We start from the raw sequence: 17,984 nt of genomic DNA, 5'->3' as shown, positions 1-17,984 counted from the left end.
GAGCCCAACCCCAATGCGGATCTCCTGCCCCCTCTCCCATCCCACCAGCCCCGCTGGGAAGGGTGACTCGAAGGGGAGGGGACGTTAGAAGGAGGCTGGAGGGTCTCAGAGGGCTGGGAGTGGCTGGCGCTGGAGGTATGGACCCAGCGCTAGGTTGGCAGAGCTGGGGTGGGGGGGTGGGGGTTGGGGGCGGGGCGGCCGGCTGTGTGGGGCGGGGAGGAGGTGTGTCCACACCCCGCCCCGCCCCGCCCCCCGGCCTCTCTTTGGCCGCGCGCCGGCTTTCGCTTTCAGTCGGAGGCGCCAGAGGCAGCGGAGCGGGAGCGGAGGCGCGAGGGCGCAAGGGGCCCGCCGAGCCGCCTGCACCCATGGTGCCCACCGCCTTCTGGGCCGCGCTGGCCGTCGGACTGCAGCTCTGGGCCGCAGGGCACGCCGTGCCCACCCAGGTAGGTGACTCGCGCAACCCTGTCTGGGGCGGGGGGGGGGGGCGCCATGCCATCCACCCCAGGCTGGCGCGCGTCCCCCGCCCCGGAGCGTCCGGGGCGCCGTGACAGGGGTGCGGGGCTCGGAGCGACGGAGGCGCCGCACCCGCCACACCGGATCAGATGCACGCCGCTGGAGACCCTCTGGGGACCCCCGGTTTGGCACACGTGCGCCCGGGGCCGGAACTCTGGCCACCGCGACCCGGAGTCTCACCTTGGTCCCTCCGCCGTCGGTGGCCGGCCAGCGGGCCCTGGGCAGATCCCAGCCAGACTGTGAAACCCAACTCCCGTTATCCCTGCGACCCCTGGCCTCTCCGGGGTGACTTGGGGGTGGGGGTAGGCAGTGATCTGTACTGGGGCTCTGTCCCCACTACAGATGCCCGGCACCTTCTTCAGAAGACTTCCTCCCTTCTGAGCTACGGTTTTCCTCTTTCTTAGAAATACTGGGGCTGCGTGTGTAAAAGAACAGGGCCAGGTGTGCAGTAGCATCTAATAAGGGCACAGTCAGACTGTGGACTGTCTTCCATGCCCTTTGCCCAGACGCCTTCCCCAGGACCCACCTGGAGTGTCCAGTGGCCACTTCAGAGCCTGCCGTCTGTGGACTCTGGGGTGATAGGGAGAGAGACAGTGCCCTCAGGTTCCCCTGGGCTGACCTCCCCAAGGATCTGTGAGCTCTGGGCGACAGGGGTGAGGGAGGACTTCTGGGCTGGTTATCAAGACAAACATGATGTCTAAGGGGCTCCAGGAAAATGGAGAGAGCAGAGACCCCAGAGCTGTTATTCAGCGCTAACTGCACCCACCACAATAGCAAGGGAGAGAGAGTGTACAGAGGATTGTTCCACCTTTGCCTCTTGTGGCTGTCTCCATGGTCTGCTAAGACAGAATAGCCCCATTTTGGACTTACCTGGTGCCGCAGTGGTTAAGAATCCGCCTGCCAATGCAGGGGACACGGGTTCGAGCTCTGGTCCGGGAAGATCCCACATGCAGCGGAGCAACTAAGCCCGTGCGCCACAACTACTAAGACTGCGCGCCTAGAGTCTGTGCTCCACAACAAGGGAAGCCACCGCAATGAGAAGCCCGCAACAAAGAGTAGTCCCCGCTCATCACAACTAGAGAAAGACTGCGTGCAGCAACAAAGACCCAACGCAGCCAAAAACAAACAAACAAAAAAATTAATTAATTGATTAATTTTAAAAAAAGAATAGCCCCATTTTGCAGAGAAGGAAAACTGAGGCTCAGCAAACTCCTTGTGTTTCATGGAAGGGCATGGGGGGCTCTCTTTCTTCCAAAGGGACGCCTCTTCCTTTCCCCTCTTGTCTGGGAGGAGGTGTGCCTCATCCTTTCCTCACGATCTTACCCTGATGGATGGGTGTGTGCTGACCCATCTGGATATCTTGACCAGGGAGGAAGGTGGGAGGTGGCATTGACTCATGTGAGGTGACTCACTGGCTAAGGCTAAAGACACCTTTAGAGTTCAGTTCTCAAGGGCAGAGGATGGAGGTGGTCAGACCAGAATTGACTCATTCACAGTTGGTGCCAGGGTGGGATCTGGGGGCGCTGCCCCAGAGGTTGTTCTGTAAACAGAGGAGGTCAGGAGAGTCCCAGGTCTGAGACTCGAGTGTGGATGCTGATGGCTTTGGTCCCCAGCCTGACTGCAGTGTGCCAAGACTAGGGGCATCACTGTGCCTCAGCGAACCTGGGGACATATGAGCCCCTGGGGGGAGGAGGCACAGGGCTTCTCTGCAGGACAGCAGCTCCTAGTCTTGGAGTTGCTTGAGGGGTTCTCCTGAGTCTCTCACTTCCCTCCCGTGTGCCCAGCTCCTGTATCAGCTCAGGTTCCCTCCTCCGGGACTGTCTTCACAGCCTTTTAGCTGGTCCCCTGGCCCCTGCCCCTTCTCCCACTGATCCTCCTTGGTGGCATCGCTGGGGTGGCCCTCCTCAAATTGGAGTGCCTCTCTCCCTGCCTGGGAAGCAAAAGGCTCCCAGTGGCCAAGGCAGAAACTCCCCCAGGTGTCTCAGGCCAGAGCGAGTGAGGTCTCCGGGTGTTTCCTGCCACCCCTCTGCATCGTACCCTATACCCTACGAAACACGGCCATTGTGTATCTTCGTACTCCATGCTGTCTCTCTCCGTGGTGCACCCTTTCCCCCATCCTTAAGGGTCTTTTGCACGTTTCCCCCCACCCCCCACGCCAAAGCCTTTCCTCACTCTCCCAGTTGGATTTTTAAAAAAATTTATTTATTTTCTATTTTATTTATTTTTTTGGCTGCATTGGGTCTTCGTTGCTGTGTGTGGGCTTTCTCTAGTTGCGGCGAGCTGGGACTACTCTTCACTGCGGTGCGTGGGCTTCTCATTGCGGCGGCTTCTCTTGTTGCAGAGCACGAGCTCTAGGCGCGCGGGCTTCAGTAGTTGTGGTTCTCGGGCCCTAAGGCACAGGCTTAGTAGTTGTGGCACACGGGCTTAGTTCCTCCGAGGCATGTGGGATCTTCCCGGGCCAGGGCTCGAACCCGTGTCCCCTGCATTGGCAGGAGGATTCTTAACCACTTGTGCCACCAGGAGAGTCCTTCCCAGTTGGATTTGATCCTCTGCTCTTTGAACTCCCAGCCTTTCATCCCTCTCTAGGACAGACTACATTCTGCTTTTTAATCTGGTTGTGTTTTATCCACCTCAATCGATGGAAAGTTCCTTGAGGGCAGGTACTGGGGGGGGTCTTCCTCCTTATTATCAGCACCGCAATAGCACCTGTTGTTTGAATGCCTACTAAGTACCAGGCAGCATGCTTAGGATCTAACTACAGAATCTTGCTGAAACCTTCCTTATAGCAACTCTTAAAAGGTGGCGTTCCCATTTAGAGATGTGGAAGCCTGAGGCTCAGAGAGGTTATGGTATTTCCCAGGATTATAGAACTGGAGGGTAGGGGGTGGGGAGGTTCGAATGCAGGTCTGCCTGATTCCAAAGCTCTTCTTACTCTACCCTCCCCATGCCTGTATCCCCCGTCTGCCCCCACCCGGGTCCCTGGCACACAGTGGATACTCAGTTGTGTCAGATGTAATAAATCAAGTTGTAGAAAGAGCCCCAGGGAGACCTGAGCTGCTGCAGGCGTGGCAGAATCACTTTGGCTGCAGGGTGTTTGCCTCCTTTAAAAGCTGTATTTGCTGGCTGGTGTGGAATGCATCATTCATTCATCTCGTCATCCATTCATTCAGCAGACAAATGCCAGTACAGCTGGCAGGATAGGTGAGCATTTGGTGTCATCTAAGGGGGATGGGCAGGGCTCTAGCTGTCTGGCTTTCTGTTGTTGCTGGGAGGGGGCTGAGGGGATCTCTACCTGCTGGGTTGGCCTGAGGCTGAGGGGCCTCAATACCTAGGGGCCTGGGGCCAGCTCGAGTTAGGGGAGAGGTTGGGGACTCCTAGCTTGGCCTGGGGACATTAGCCTTTGGTGGAGATGGGTGATCCAGGGTACCTGCAGTCCTGGGATGTCTCTTTGTCCCCTGTCTAATATGCCAGAGGGGAACCTGTTTGCTGACTGAGGATGTGATCCTCACTGTGGTCCTGGGTTTGGCCCAGTGGCTCCTGGAGGAGTAGCCAAGAAGGTTGCAGGGGGAGAGGTTTTTTTTGTTTGTTTTTTTGGTTTTTTTTTGTGGTATGCGGGCCTCTCACTGTTGTGGCCTCTCCCATTGCGGAGCACAGGCTCCGGACGCGCAGGCTCAGCGGCCATGGCTCACGGGCCCAGCCGCTCTGTGGCATATGGGATCTTCCTGGACCGGGGCATGAACCTGCATCCTCTGCATCGGCAGGCGGACTCTCAACTACCGCGCCACCAGGGAAGCCCAGGGGGAGAGTTTTGATGCCATCCGTGGGGTGTTTGTGTGTGTGTTTCATTCAGCTCTACACATCAACTTAGTTCTCAGGTTTATGCCATGTGGGCTGCTTTTCCATTGCTCAGACATGCCACACACACCCCTGCCTCAGGGCCTTTGCACTTGCTTCCCCTTTACCTTGAATGCTCCTCCCGCTGATATCCTCTGGTCTCCTTCCTGCACTTTCTTTTGCTGAAATGAATTCTTCTCAGGAATGCCTTCTCTGGCCATCCTACCTATAAAAGCTCCCCACCAGGTACTCTCACTCCCCTGACCTGCTTTGTTTTCCTCTGTAACACTCATGGCCTATTATATTTCTTTCACTTGCATTGTGTCTTTCTACTGGAGTGTTAAGCATGGTGAGGGCAGGGACTTGTTCACTTGTTCATAGCCTAGAAGAGGATTTCTTGTTCTCAGTTCTCTTGGCATTCGGGCCATGTGGTTGCTGTGGGAGTCGTCCTGCGAGTTATAAGATGTTTAGCAGCATCCCTGGCCTCCACCCACTAGATGCCAGCAGCACAGTCCTTCATTTGGGACAGTTAAAAGCGTCTCCAGAGGCTGCAAAATGTCCCCTGGGGGAGTTGCCTCAGTTGAGAACCATTGGCTTAGAACGGTGCCTGGCACGTAGTGGGTGCTAAAAAATATTGAATTAATGTCCAAAAATATTCATCTGACCTTCATAATGACCCTGCTTTATGGATGAGACAGAAGAGTTTGGAAAGCCAGTGGTGGCAGGACTGGGCTCCAGTTCGTCTCACTCTCTCTGGGATATTTCTCTGGGTTCTTCCTCTGCTGTGTTGAGTCTGCTGAGGCTAGCGGTGCTCTCCCCAAAGTGCTCACCCGCCCACATCCCCCTCCTGGCTCGTGACAGGGCCACCCACTGGCAGTGACTCAAGAGCCCAGGAAGCATGTGACTTGCCCAGAAGCAGGCAGCGAGGGAAGCCAGGGGTTACGGTGGAGAGAAGGGTGCTATGAAGGGAAACAGAAACAAAGTGGAGTTGCTGTGGCTCCCGCTTCTGGACGCCCCGCCAGGCCCCAGGGAAGCAATATTGATGACTTAGAAGAAACGCTCTGGCCTCAGAACTGGACAGACCTTGGCTCACTTCTTACTTTGCTGTTTATAGACTGTGTGGCCTTGACAAGTCTTTCCATCTCTGGGAGCCTGCCTCTGTGTTCCCATCTGTGAAATAGAAATGATCCCTCACCTCACTGGCTGGTTGTCAGGATTGAAAGTGCTTTATATGCTGTGCAGCCCATTGGTGACTCTTTGAGCATCTGTGGCTTCGCAGGGCCTGGGAGTCACCGTGGAGGCGGATTCCCTGTCTCTGAGCCACAGGGCTCTGAGGTAGGGGGGGCAGACCTCCACTTGCCCAGAGCTCCTGCCCAGCATCCCTGAGGACAGTTTCCCTCCTGCCCGCCTTCTCCTGGCTATGCTTCCTGGTCCAGAGCCTGCGTCCTAGGGCCTCTCACACCACCTACCCAACTGCCTGGCCTTAGGAGCCTGGCATGTGGCACAGGCTGCGGGGTCAGGAAATCCTCCCCTCCCCCTCCCAACTCCTTTCAGTGAGTGACAGGTGCTGGATCTCATTTGAGGGTGAGCAAGGGGCACATGTGGCATAGAATAGAGGAATCTCATGACCTCTCTGTGAAGGGGATGCAGAAGGCCTCGACTTTCCCACCTGCGAGATGGGCATGGGCTGATTCCAGGCTGTCTTTAAAATCTCTTCCATCTCTGAGCTCCGTGATCCAGAAGGCTGTATTTACCTGTAACCCTGAAAAGGGGAAGCTTTGTGAAGGCTCTTCTGAGGTCATGCTGTCCATCCCCCAGCCTCCAAGTGATTTCCGAGACAGCAGGACCCTGAGGAAGGAGCACTGGCCTGGGGCCCGAGAGACCAGAGTTCCCATCTGTACACTGTGGTCACCGGCTCACTGTGTGACCTCGCTCGGGTTACTTAACCTCTCTGGGCCTAAGCACCCCTATCTATAAAACCCAACAGCACTGATCCTGACACTCCCTTGGAATGTTGGGAAAGTATCAGTGTTGCCTGTGCTTGATGGAGGCCACAGACTGGGGGCGAGGGGGGTCTAAGAGTTTTCCCAGGAAGGAGAGTCCACCACTCCCCACCATTAATATCTTTGATTCCCAGTCTCTCTTCTTGCTGACCTCAGTCCCACTTGTTTTAGCTGGAACGATTTCCTTGACTCAGGCCGCAGTAGCTTCAAGAATTCCTGGCTGCTGGTTAGCTGGCATCCGAGACAAGACGCAGAACAGGCTTCACGTGTTTCCCACCTCCCTGCCCCCTACTACCTAATTAGCCCCTCTTAAAGTTCAGAAGCCAGACCCTTTGGGGCACCACGGAAAAGTCCGTGCTGTGGGCATCACTGCGGGGCCCGCCGCCTGGGATCCCACAGGTTCGGGGAAGCCTTGAGTGCGGGGTGGGGGGTGGGCTTCCTTGAAGAAGGCTTTGTCACCTGTGATGGACTCACAGCTGTCCCCCTGGTTCTGAGTCCCAGGGCTTTGGGTGTTTGTGCCCCTCTGCTGAGATGTTGACTGTGGGGCTGGGACTCTGGGGCCCACGGTCATTTTCCATCGTGTCGTGTCATGAGGTCACAGGTGGTGGTGACATCACTGTGGTTTGGGGCACTCGAGGTGCGAGCCCAGGAAGAGAAAGTGTCTGTTCACCGACGGGGGTTTGAAGGAGTCGATTTCCATCTGCCCCAGGCGTGAGCAGTGCTGGGGGGGTTGGGGGGCGGGGCAGCTGTGCAGGAGAGTCCAGACTCCAGCTCTGGTCTGTCTCTGCCCTGGTGGCCTGTTGACCGTGACACACCGCCCTAGCTCTCAGCCTCCACTTCCTCTTTGCAGAAGAGGAGAGGTTGGAACAAGCTGCATCTCAGGTGTCACCTGCGGAGGTTGAGGATCGCAAGACTATCCATTTTGTTACTAGAACAAGACCTGTTAGCCGGCTCACACGGCTGCAGAGCCCATCTCCCAGGCCCCGGGCCGGCCAGCCGTCCTCCCGTTCTTGGTAGCAGATACTGAGTGGGCACACGTGGGGACAACTGGCAGTGTGGGGTGACGTCGAGGGACACGGCTGGATCCCTTTGGCCAGCAAACCACTACTCTGCCCCCAGCTTCAGAGCTGGGACCCCGGGTTGATTCAGTGCTTTGGCTGGAGGAAATCCCCAGGGGCTTTTGTTTTCCTCTGCTGTCCAGACAGGGGCCCACCTGTCTGTTTCCACCTGAGCCTGGCCCTGCAGTGGGTGTGGCTGACTTGGCCACATATTCGGGGAACCGAGAGGGCCTGAGGGTGAGAGCAGCACGGGGAGGGATTTGGGGCAGGGGGCCCTGGATGGGCATCTGCCGGACTGTCCGTGGAGAGCCTTCTCCAGTGCCATTCAGGAGAGATGCCGGAGGCTGCGGAAGGGACCGGAGCGTGGGGCTGGGAGTGGGGGTCCAGGGCCCAGCCCTGGCTCAGCCTCCAGCTCCGGAGGGCTTGACCAGTTCCCTTCTCCTCTCTGACCCCCAGCTGGCCCAGCTGGAAGTGGAGATCAGCAGAGACCTGGCCCAGCCTGGGTGTTAGACAAAGGGGAGGGGGAAGGGGATAGAGAGGGTGAGTGACTTTGGGCAGGAGGTGGCCTGCAGCTCCAGCCTCTGTGGGTCTCCAGCTCAAAGCCCAGGTCTGGACTTGACAGTGACCCTTAGGGAAGGGCTCCCAGCACTTGGCTTTAGTTACCGGGATGACCGCCAGCATCCTGGGCACCCCTCCGTGTCCTCCGTCCTGCTGACCCAGAGCCCCGCTTCTGTCTGCCACGCGCAGAGGTTCAGCTTGTTCCTGGTGAGCCTGTCACCTCCTGCTCTGCGTGCACAAGCCCCCAGTTCTGCTCCTTCCTGTCCTGTCCTCCTAGCTCTCTCAAGCCCCTCCCCCCCACCCCATGGCTTCACTCGATTCCTGGCCTGGCCCCTTGGTCACCCCCGTCATCTTTTGACACCTTCCTGACTCTGTCCCCCACATGCCTCTTCCCGCAGTGACCACACAAGGATCTTTTTAAAAGCTGAGCCCTGGAGGGTGGTCAGGATCGGGCTGAGTGGATGCCAGGAGTGGGGATAGCAGGGGATAGCAGCTGGGTGGATGCCAGGAGTGGGGGTAGCAGGGGATAGCAGCTGGGTGGATGCCAGGAGTGGGGATAGCAGGGGATGGATAGCAGCTGGGCCATGCTGGCTGGAGCAACAGGCCTGTTAGGGGTGGCGATGGCACTTGAGGCTGTAGGCTGTTTAGGACCAGTTTCTGGAAGTAGTAAAAACTTTTAAAATTAAATTAAAACATTGTAGCAACTGTAACTTTTTTTTTTTAAAGTAGTTATGTATTCAGTATTTTATTTATTTATTTTTGGCTGTGTTGGGTCTTCGTTTCTGTGCGAGGGCTTTCTCTAGTTGCGGCGAGCGGGGGCCACGCTTCATCGCGGTGCACGGGCCTTTCACTGTCGCGGCCTCTCTTGTTGCGGAGCGCAGGCTCCAGACGCGCAGGCTCACGGGCCCAGCTGCTCTGCGGCATCTGGGATCTTCCCAGACCAGGGCTCGAACCCATGTCCCCTGCATTGGCAGGCAGATTCTCAACGACTGTGCCCACCAGGAAAGCCCACCACTGTAATTTGTAGAGCGTTTACTAAGCACTTTACATGTGTTATCTCATTTAATCCTCACAACAGTCCCATGAGGTATATACTGTTATCAGTTCCATTCTGCAGATGAGAAGACTGAGGTTTTTTAGCCTCATTTATTTAAAAAAAAAACAAAACAAAACTCCTTTGATGCTGCCCTCCAATAGAGGGGAGTCTGGATTCAAAGCCAGGCATCTTTTTTCCAGTGACTATGCTTTCGGCTACCACACTCACTTCCTATCAGGAGTTGAGGCAACGGGGAGCCACTGATAGTTTTTGAGTGAGGGAGTGACCAGAGCAGAGGGTGTATTAGGAAGATCACCCAGGCCTCAGTGGGAAGGACAGATGAGGTGGAGAGAATGTTGCAATAGTTTAGGCGAGAGCTCTGGCTGAGAGGTTAGTGGCAGAACGGGAAGGAAGGATCAAAGGCTTCAGGGAGGTGGAGTTGGGCTTTGGGCTGGACCAATGACCTAGGGTGGAGACAGAGACACTCAGGAGAAAGGGGAGCCGTCCCTCTCCACCCCATCCTGCAACGTGAGGCGCCTATGGCATCAGCCCTGTCCCTGCGACCTGACCGTGGACAGTGTCACCCTCGTGTATTCCTGGAGTTCTCGTGCTCAGCCCCAGGGTGAACCCGGCTTCGCTCACCCTGGCCGCTGCTGGGGTGGACATGAGGCTGGGCAGGGCTGGCCTTTGCATCTCAGGCATGAAATGTGATGAGCCCCCCATGGGCAGAGGGTCAGGATTCCTGGGGGCCTGCCTGCCTCTGTTGCCAGGACCTTGGGACCTTCTCCCTGGGCTTTGGTTTTCCTCTCAGTGGTGAGGTGGGGATAAAAGGGCCCCCCTCTGTCACTTTCCTTTGGGGTCTGGGAGAGTGCAGCAAACCCTGAGCGAGGACTGACGTCCGGGGGTGCTTCGTGGGTGCCAGGCATGGGTCTAATGCATTACATGCCCCGAGTGCCTTCTGTCCTCAAGGCCACCTGGGAAGGGTGTACCATTATCATCCCCATTTGATAGGAGAAGCAGTCGAGGCACAGAGGTTAAGCTTTGGGCTCAGGCTCTCAGCTCACCAGAGGCAGAGCCAAGATCCCACCCCAGACAGCCCCTTCCGAGCTCTGTGCTTAAACTGCCACCCAGAAGTCAGGGTGGTTGTGGTGGCCATGAGGGGCTCTGCCATTCTGGGGACGCCACCCTCTCTCTATATAAGCCCGTTTCCTGCCCAGTTCTCCTGCTAGCCCCAGCTCATTTCAACTAATTGGAAATGAAACCTTTTGCTTCTGTTAAACAATTCAGCATCTGTTAGGTACCCGCTGTGGGCTGTGCGCTGGGCTGGGTGTAGAGCCATGAGTAATAAAAACCCAACGACTAACGCTCAGCTCTCGCTGCCGCTGGGCATGGCGCACTCCACACGCCTTGGCCCAGTGAATCATAACAGCCCCATGAGGTGGGCACTGCTTTTGTCCCCGTTTCAGAGATGGCAAAACTGAGGCTGGTGAGTGGCAGAGCTGGGACCGAAACCCAGGTGTCTGGTTCAGAGCTCACGCTCGAGGGTGCAGACGGGGAGACACAGGGAAGCAAATGATTAACCGAAAGGTGGTCCATGAATTAGAGAGATATACCTGGGTTGTCGCTGGAGCCCTCAAGGGGGACCTCTGACCCCATCTGCGGGTCCGGAGAAGGTTTCCTTGAGATGATAGTGGAGAGGACTCTTGAAGGAAGCCAAAGAGTTAGCCCTGCAAGAGGGGAGGGCAGGATGTTTGGGCAGAGGTAGCAGCAGGAGGACACGTGAAGGAGGGTACCAGAGCCAGAGGGATGATGCAGGGTGAGGTGAAGACTGAGTGGGAGATGCTGGCAGGGCCCAGGCAGCGGCCCCCGGACCCCAAGCTGAGGACGTTGAGCTCAGGACAGACTTGGTGTAGGAAGGTGGCTTCAGGTCTGTCTGGGAAGCTTGAGGACCAAAAGTGAGGAGGTTGTAGGTGGTGGCTGGGCCTGGGGTGTGTGTGTTGGGAGGGGATGGAAAGGGTTAGGGTGTTTTCTGCAACTAGACCGAGGGTTCCTTGAGGGCAAGGACCACACCCCGGTATCTTTGTACCCCGGTGCTTAGCACAAAGCCTGACCCCAAGAACCGGATACCAGCCCGGGCTTCCTGTCCTCCCCCAGCTCACTTCTAAAGCGACATCACAGGCAGCAGGCCGGGAGTGGGATGTGTCACCCTTGGCCGCCGCCTGTGATGTGGTCGGTCCTCCTGACGTAGATGCCGTTCCTCTCCGTGATGACAGACGAGCCTCCACTGCCTGGCTCTGGCGTCATCGCCGTGTCAGCTGCACCCCGAAGTCTGCGGGACTCCCGAGAACCCCCTAAGATTGAAGCCAAAATGGTTCTGCTGTCTCTCAGCATATGCCAGGGCCCCAGGGACCTGCCATGGAAATGATGTGGTTTCTCTATAGGTTGAAGCCAGTTTCCCTCCCTGGGTCCTTGGGCAGACGCCTCTGCTCTGCTCCATGGCTGCAGTGTCTGTCCCTGGCATCCTGGAGACCCTTTTGCCTGGGAGAGTCATTGAACCCGCCCACACCTTGCTCACTGTGTGTTCTCCGGGGAGTCACTCTCCCTCTCTGGGCCTCTCCTCTGTGAAATGAGGGAGCAAGAGAAGACCACGGGGTCTAAGCCTGTCTGGGGACACTGAGGGAGATGCGGCTGGGACTAGTTCTGCCGCTTGCTGGCTACGTGGCCCCGGACATGGTATCGTATCTCCGGAAGCCTCTGTTTCTGCATCTCTAAAATGGGGTGATGCTGACCTCGTTGTGTTGGTGCAGAGATAAAACAAGAGAATGCATGTGAGCGTGCTCACTCAGCACTGTCTGCACACCGTAGGTGCTACTCCTGGGTCCGAACAGTCCCTGTCTCTCCCACTTTGTGAAAAGAGAAGTTTTGTGGGGCATGTGTACTCCTCAAGCCTGAAGCTTCCCCCCGTGGCCTTCTTCCCACCACGTCCCCTTCCTGCTCTCACCCTGCCCAGGGGTGCTCCTGGGGAAGGCTGGGAGTGGGACCCCTTCCCAAGGGTACTGGCATCTAAGTGGGGGGCGGTGGGGGGGTCTCCAGAAAATCAAAAAGCCTTGGAGACCCCCGCAGTGCTTCGTCAGTGCTGGCAGGAAGGGCAGAGGGCGCTACGGCTTCAGTGCTTTCAGATGACACTGTCTTGCTGGCGGCCACTTCCTCCTCCCTCCCCAGGCCTGTCTTTCTTTGCCTTCCCCTCTCGCAGTCTATTTATAAATAGGAGAAGGGACTGAGGGCCCCCACCTTGGGGTGCATGCAGGGTCTTGGTCGGGGAGCAGAGAGGCAGGAAGTCAGCTGGCGCGGGGTTGCCCAATTCCCTGAGAAAGTGCGCTGACTCCACAATCAGAGGGTCTTGCCTGGCGCCATGGCCCTGCTGCTCACTGGGCGGACCCCAGTGCATTGCCCACCTTGCCCTAGTCTCCCTCCTCCAGCCCTGGCTGCTAGCTGTGTGGTTTCTGGTCCTCCAGGGTGAGAGTTGGGAGGAGTGGGAAAGAGAGGGAGTAGAGGGCGGGGAAAATTCATGCCACACCCACCAGGTAAGTCTGGTCCTGCTCTGGCTTTGCCCCCTGCCGGCCTCTGAGGCTCACCTTCTTTCAGGGACTCACAGCCACATCCCTGTCCCTTATCCTGGACACTGTGTCCTCTGGCCACTTAATGGACCCCTGGCTGCTGGGTTTTGGTCACTCACCCAGACTCTTTATTTTGGGGTCCCCTCACCCCTCCAGGTGTTCCGCTTGAGTAAAGTCCCTTGCAGACCACCCAAGGCCACTACCCTAGAAAGCCCACATCTGACCTGCAGGCATCCCCTCCTCCCTCTGCCTTAACGAGGCCCACTCCGCTGTCCCTGCAGCTGGCCTACTGCCGTCTCCTGACCTTGGGCTTCTTGAGGACTGGGCCTGGGGTCAGCCTGAGGGTGACTCCATAACTCCAAGGGTCACGGGTCAGCTTTCCCAGACCTGCTCTTGAGGAGGGAGGGAAACGCCCTCCACTGCAAGGCCTGTGTGGGCCACCGAGCGCCTCACCAAAACGGGGCCGCCTGCCCCCAGCGACTTGTCCTTGCCGTGCCTGTTCTTAGCTGAAACCAAGGCAGAGAGAGCCCGGTTCTAATATTCCATCCGACACAAGGCCACATGTGTGTCAGGGCCTTTGCGGACCCTTAGAGCGCCGCCCCCGGGTCCCCTGGGAGTATGGGAGAAGATGACGGACCCAAGTTAACACCCCCTGCCCCCCGCCTTTGCGCCTACAATGACCCGAGGAGGAAGGAGGAGGCCGGGCAAGGTGTTATGTCACTATTTTACGGATGACGGTGTTGAGGCTCAGAGAGTAAGTGATGTTCTCAAGTCCCCTAGGACCAGCACATCTATCCAGATCTTCTGAACTGGGGCCAAAGCTCCTCCTGTGAGGCCAGGTGTCCGTATACCTGGGGGGATGGGCATCTCCAGCCCCCCTCCTCCCAGGGGACACCTGCTCAGGCCGTCCTCACCCTCGGAGAGCGTTTGAGGGGCAGAGCTGGGGCAGGGAAGCCCCTCCCCACACCCACCGGCAGCCTCGCCTCACACCCCAGCCCCTACCTCCCAGGTCGTTGAGTTTATCCACCTCTCATGTGGGTGGGCCACCCCCCCACCCCATCCTCCTGAGGTCTTGGGAGGGGGCTGAGCTTTTTGATGCCCATCCTGAAGAAGCCAGAGCTGGAAAGGGCTTAGAACCTCAACCAGGCCACGCCACCATTTTACAGATGAGGAAGCTGAGGCACAGAGACGCTAGTTACCGCCCACAGTAGACGTGCCTGAGTGCGGGAGGGAGGACCTTTGGGGTGGGCCCAGGGCAGGGAGGGTCGAGATCCAGTCTTCCTGGGGCAGGGAAGGAACACAGAGCTGGAGGTGAGGAGACCTCTGAGGCTCGGTTTTCTCATCTGTGACTTGGGAATACCAATATTACCAACGTCACAGCACTGGAATGAGGAATCAGAGACGGTAACGCGTGTGAACAGCTCTGCACGATGCAAACTTCCAGGACAAGGTGCTGCCGTTCCTGTCTCCTAGCGCCCTCACCCTCTCCCTCACCTTCGCCCACCCTGGCCTAGCTGCCCTGGCCCCCTGGCTGTGCCTGGAACACGCGGAACACGTCCTCCCTGGGGCTTCTCGCCCCACCTTGCTTTTCCCTTTTCCTTAGCTCCTTCTGCCACCTCCCATTTTCCACTGTGCGTGTCTGTGTCTCCCCAGCTAGAGCCCAGCTTCCTGGGCAGGGACTTGCTTATGTTTGATGCTGAGTGCCCGGCACCTTCATGTTTGTTGAATGAATGAACGAACGTTTCCACCTTTGCCCCTGTCTTTCTCCACCACTAAATGAGAGGTCATCTGAGATCATCTCTAAGGTTCCTGCCAGCCCTGAGCTGCTGCGCCTCAGTCCCATCCCCACTTCTGGGCCGTGTTTCCCGGTCATCGGCTCCCACGTGTCCCTCCAGCACTTGACACAGCTGCAGATCGGCTGGGCCAACCCTCCCTGTTCACAGGCTCCTACCTTTGAGCCTTTGCTGACCCCACTCCTGCTTGCTGAGGAGCTGCCAGCTCCTGACAGGTCAAGGATCCCTGTGAAACAAGCAGTTCTGGGAAGGGCAGGGTCTCAGGTGCTGGATGTCCCTGCCCGCTGCAGGAGACGGGCTTTTCTGAGATTCCTGCGTGGTTACCTGGGAAACCAGGTCAGAGCTGAGGTCAGAGGGTGTTGGCCTGAGGCTGAGAGAGGTCCCTTGCACTGGTGTGTGTGTGTGTGAAAGAGAGAGAGAGAGAGGAAGAGAGGGAGGGAGGGAGGGAGAGGGTGCGTGTGCCCGTGTGAACCAGCTCCCCAGGCTCCGCTCAGCGTGGAGGTGGATGAATGGGTGCTGGTGGCACGGTGGTGACTCAGGGCAGAGGGTGGATCCCAGGGGCTGGCCCCTTTAGCTGTCCTGAGGAGGGGAGCAAAGACTTCTCCAGTGGGACCAGAGCAAGAGTCACATCCCAACTCCACCTCTTCCCTCCCAGACCTCAGACAAATGACTTGATCTCCCTGAGCTGTGAAGTGGGCGCGTGCCCGCCTGCTTCTGGGGGGTAGGAGTGGGATATTATAAAGTGCTTGCAGCCTGGCCTGGCGGATAGTTGGTGCGAACCTGGAAGAGTGCTGGAGGCCACATGGTGGGAGAGGGTGCTGAGTTTGGCAGGCGCTTGGGGTCCTGGGTCTGTGTCGAGGGCAAGGGAAGCTTGGGCCCACAAGAGAAGGGAGGCAGGATAGCGGTGTCGGGGGTGTGGCTCTTCTGGTGTAGCCTTGGGTGCATCGCTTCACCTCTCAACCATCTGTGAAATGTTGGTGACGAGTCTATCTGATGGGGGGTCCAACACGTACTGTCACTCCTGGGATGTAGAGGAAATGGAGCTGCAGACTCCGATGTGAAGCAGCTCTGAGGCCTGTGGTGGATGAGCAATGGGCCCTGTTGGCCCCTTGTGCACAGGCATCACTCAGCCTGCCGCCAGCCGGGCCCTGGCATGGCCTTTGGGAAACCCCAGGAGGTGGGTTGGCTTCTTTCCATCTCTATTTCTCCATCTGTGAAATGGGCACAATCAGATGTGCCTCACAAATTGGATGTTAGATGGGTCCTTCATTCTCTCCTTCCTTCCTTCCCTCTCCCTCCCTCCTTCCTTTCATCTATCATCCTCTCTCCCTCTCTTTATCTATCTGTCCATCCATCCGTCATCCATCCATTCGTTCACCCATCCATCCATCGTCTATCTTCTCCAGTCTCCCCCAACACACACACACACACACACACACACACACACACACACACACACACACGCTGGGTCACAGATTTCCCACCTGTTAGATGAGTGGTTAGTGCTCACCAGTGGTTTCCAAGTGTTTACTTGGGGATGCTGTATTTTGAAAGATTGGCTCTGCTAAGCATGCTGAGTGAATTCAGTACTACCCAGTTCATTTCCTCATTTTAAAATGTCGGTCAGAGCTCCCCTGTGGATGGGTGGAGTGTGGCTCTGAGCCTCCCCGACACCAGACAGAAGAACAGAAGCTTCCATAGCCCCGAGTTTCCCAGAGGCTGCTCACCATGTTCTGGGCACCTCCAAGGACCCTCCGCTCTTATGGCTCCTTTGCTGACCTGAGGCCCAGCTCCTAGGGCTGTGCCCCAGCTTAGCCTCTGCTCTGGTGAGCAGGGCAGTGGAGGGAGTGACCTTTTGTCCCACTCTGCAAGGGGCTTTCTGTTCCTCATTGTTTAGCCATGACAGGGCAGTGGTTTGGTTTTTTTTTTTTCCTGTCCAAGAGGATAAACAGGCCTCAAGATTGCTTAAAGGAGGGCTGGAGTCAGAGCGGCAGGAGGAAGTGTAGGGAAGGGGATTCAGAGCGGGATTCAGACAGGAAAAGACCCTGGAGGGGAGGCCACCGGGCAGTGGCCTGGGGGCCCTGGGGGTCCAGCTGCCCGCCTTTGTCCCGGAACCCTTGCCCCATGGGTGGAGAGACAACCCAGACTTGGCCAAGGCAGGGCCCTTTCCCGTCAGGTCCTTCGGGCCCTGACAGGAAATCCTCCCCCAGGCAGGGCAGGCGCCCTGGGCTGCACCACAGAGGGCTGCCCCGGCGAGGGGGGGCGGGGGAAGGAGGAGTCCTCTCCCCGCCGGGAGCTGCCAGGCCTGTGGCTCTCAGGGCCCACAGGAGTGAGGGGCTCCCGTAGTTACCCCTAGGGTACTTGGGGGGAGGAAGCCCACCGTGTGCAGGGTCCTTGAGACCTGTGCCCGCCACCCTGGGGGGCAGGGGGCTCGAGGGAAGGAGGTGTGACCCCGCCCTGCCCTCAGGGTGCTGTCTGCGGTGGGGTTGGGGGGAGGCTGCGGCCCGGGCTGCTCAGTCAGAGTGCGAGGCACAGCGGGCTGCAGGGGGGCTGGGGGGGCGCTTAGGCGCTGCGTTGCAGCTAACGTGCAGCGAATGGTGGTGCGAAGGGGGCTGCAGGAAGCACGATCCTCCGGTCGGGGCTCCCCCAGCCTTTGATGGCTAGGTCTCCTGCACGTGCTGCCCCAGCGCATCTTGTTCTGGCCTGCGTGCCGCTCAGCTTTGCTCAGCACTGGAGCATGGGAATCGCTTGGCAGGTTTTCTTTTTTCTTTTCTTTCTTTTCTTTTCTCTTCTCTTCTCTTCTTTTCTCTTTTCTTTTTTTTAACAGTACAGCTTCCTGGGCACCGCCCCCCCCCCCCCCCCCCCCCGCCCCCGGGGTTCCTGCCCCTTCTCTGTGGTGGGAGTGGGCATTATAATAGACCCCCGCCAGGGGCTTTGGAAGCAGGCAGTGACCCCCACCCCCAGTAAGTGGGAGGAGCCCCGAGAAGGGGCTTTACTCCAGGAGCAAACAGGGAGGGAGGAAGTATCAGGACTGAGTGAGTGTGTGTGAGTGTGTGTGTGTGTGTGTGTGTGAGTGTGTGAGAGAGAGAGAGAGAGAGAACGTGTGTGTGTGCGCATGCGGGCGCAGCCATGGGCATGTCAGCTTACAGTCCAGATGGGGTGGAAGTTACTTTTTAGGCTCTGGGTCATGCAGAATGAATCCCACTTCCCTTGCCAGCCTGCATCTCTCCCAGCCTCCTTAGAGCTGCCTTCCTGGGGTTTGGCACCAGGCCTGGGGTGAGGGTGTGGGGGAGGGATGGGCCTCAGGGGCCGATCAGCATGGAGGGTGCACCCGTGTTAGGGCTTGGTGTCCCTGGTGCCAAGGGTGGACCCCTCCAGGAAATGATACTGTCATGAAGCCCACTGCTGAGATTAGTGCGCCCTGAGCACCTAACTATCAGTACACGCCAGGCTCTGTGGTGACAGCGAAGGTCACCAGGCAGAGGAGGCAGCTCGGCCAAGGCCATGGGGGCCACAAGAGCCACAGATCGCTGCGCAGCCCCTGGGGGTCATCCCCCGATGCTTCCAGCTGT

The 17,984-nt window shown here is 57.9% G+C and overlaps 1 protein-coding gene across 1 annotated transcript in view; it reads left to right on the top strand.

Annotated features, from left to right (window-relative positions):
* Positions 1–307: 307 nt before the first annotated feature.
* Positions 308–17,984, top strand: part of TNFRSF1B (TNF receptor superfamily member 1B) — a 36,157-nt gene continuing 18,480 nt past the window's right edge. Inside the window, exon 1 of the mRNA XM_082647224.1 lies at positions 308–443. Within this exon, the coding sequence (XP_082503350.1) occupies positions 366–443 (78 nt within the window). The 5' untranslated portion in view covers positions 308–365. The remainder of the gene's footprint in view (positions 444–17,984) is intronic.

The sequence above is a fragment of the Grampus griseus genome (genome assembly GCF_964374135.1).
Source record: "Grampus griseus genome assembly, chromosome: 1".
NCBI lineage: Eukaryota > Metazoa > Chordata > Mammalia > Artiodactyla > Delphinidae > Grampus > Grampus griseus.
This window is presented reverse-complemented; position numbering and strand designations above follow the sequence as displayed.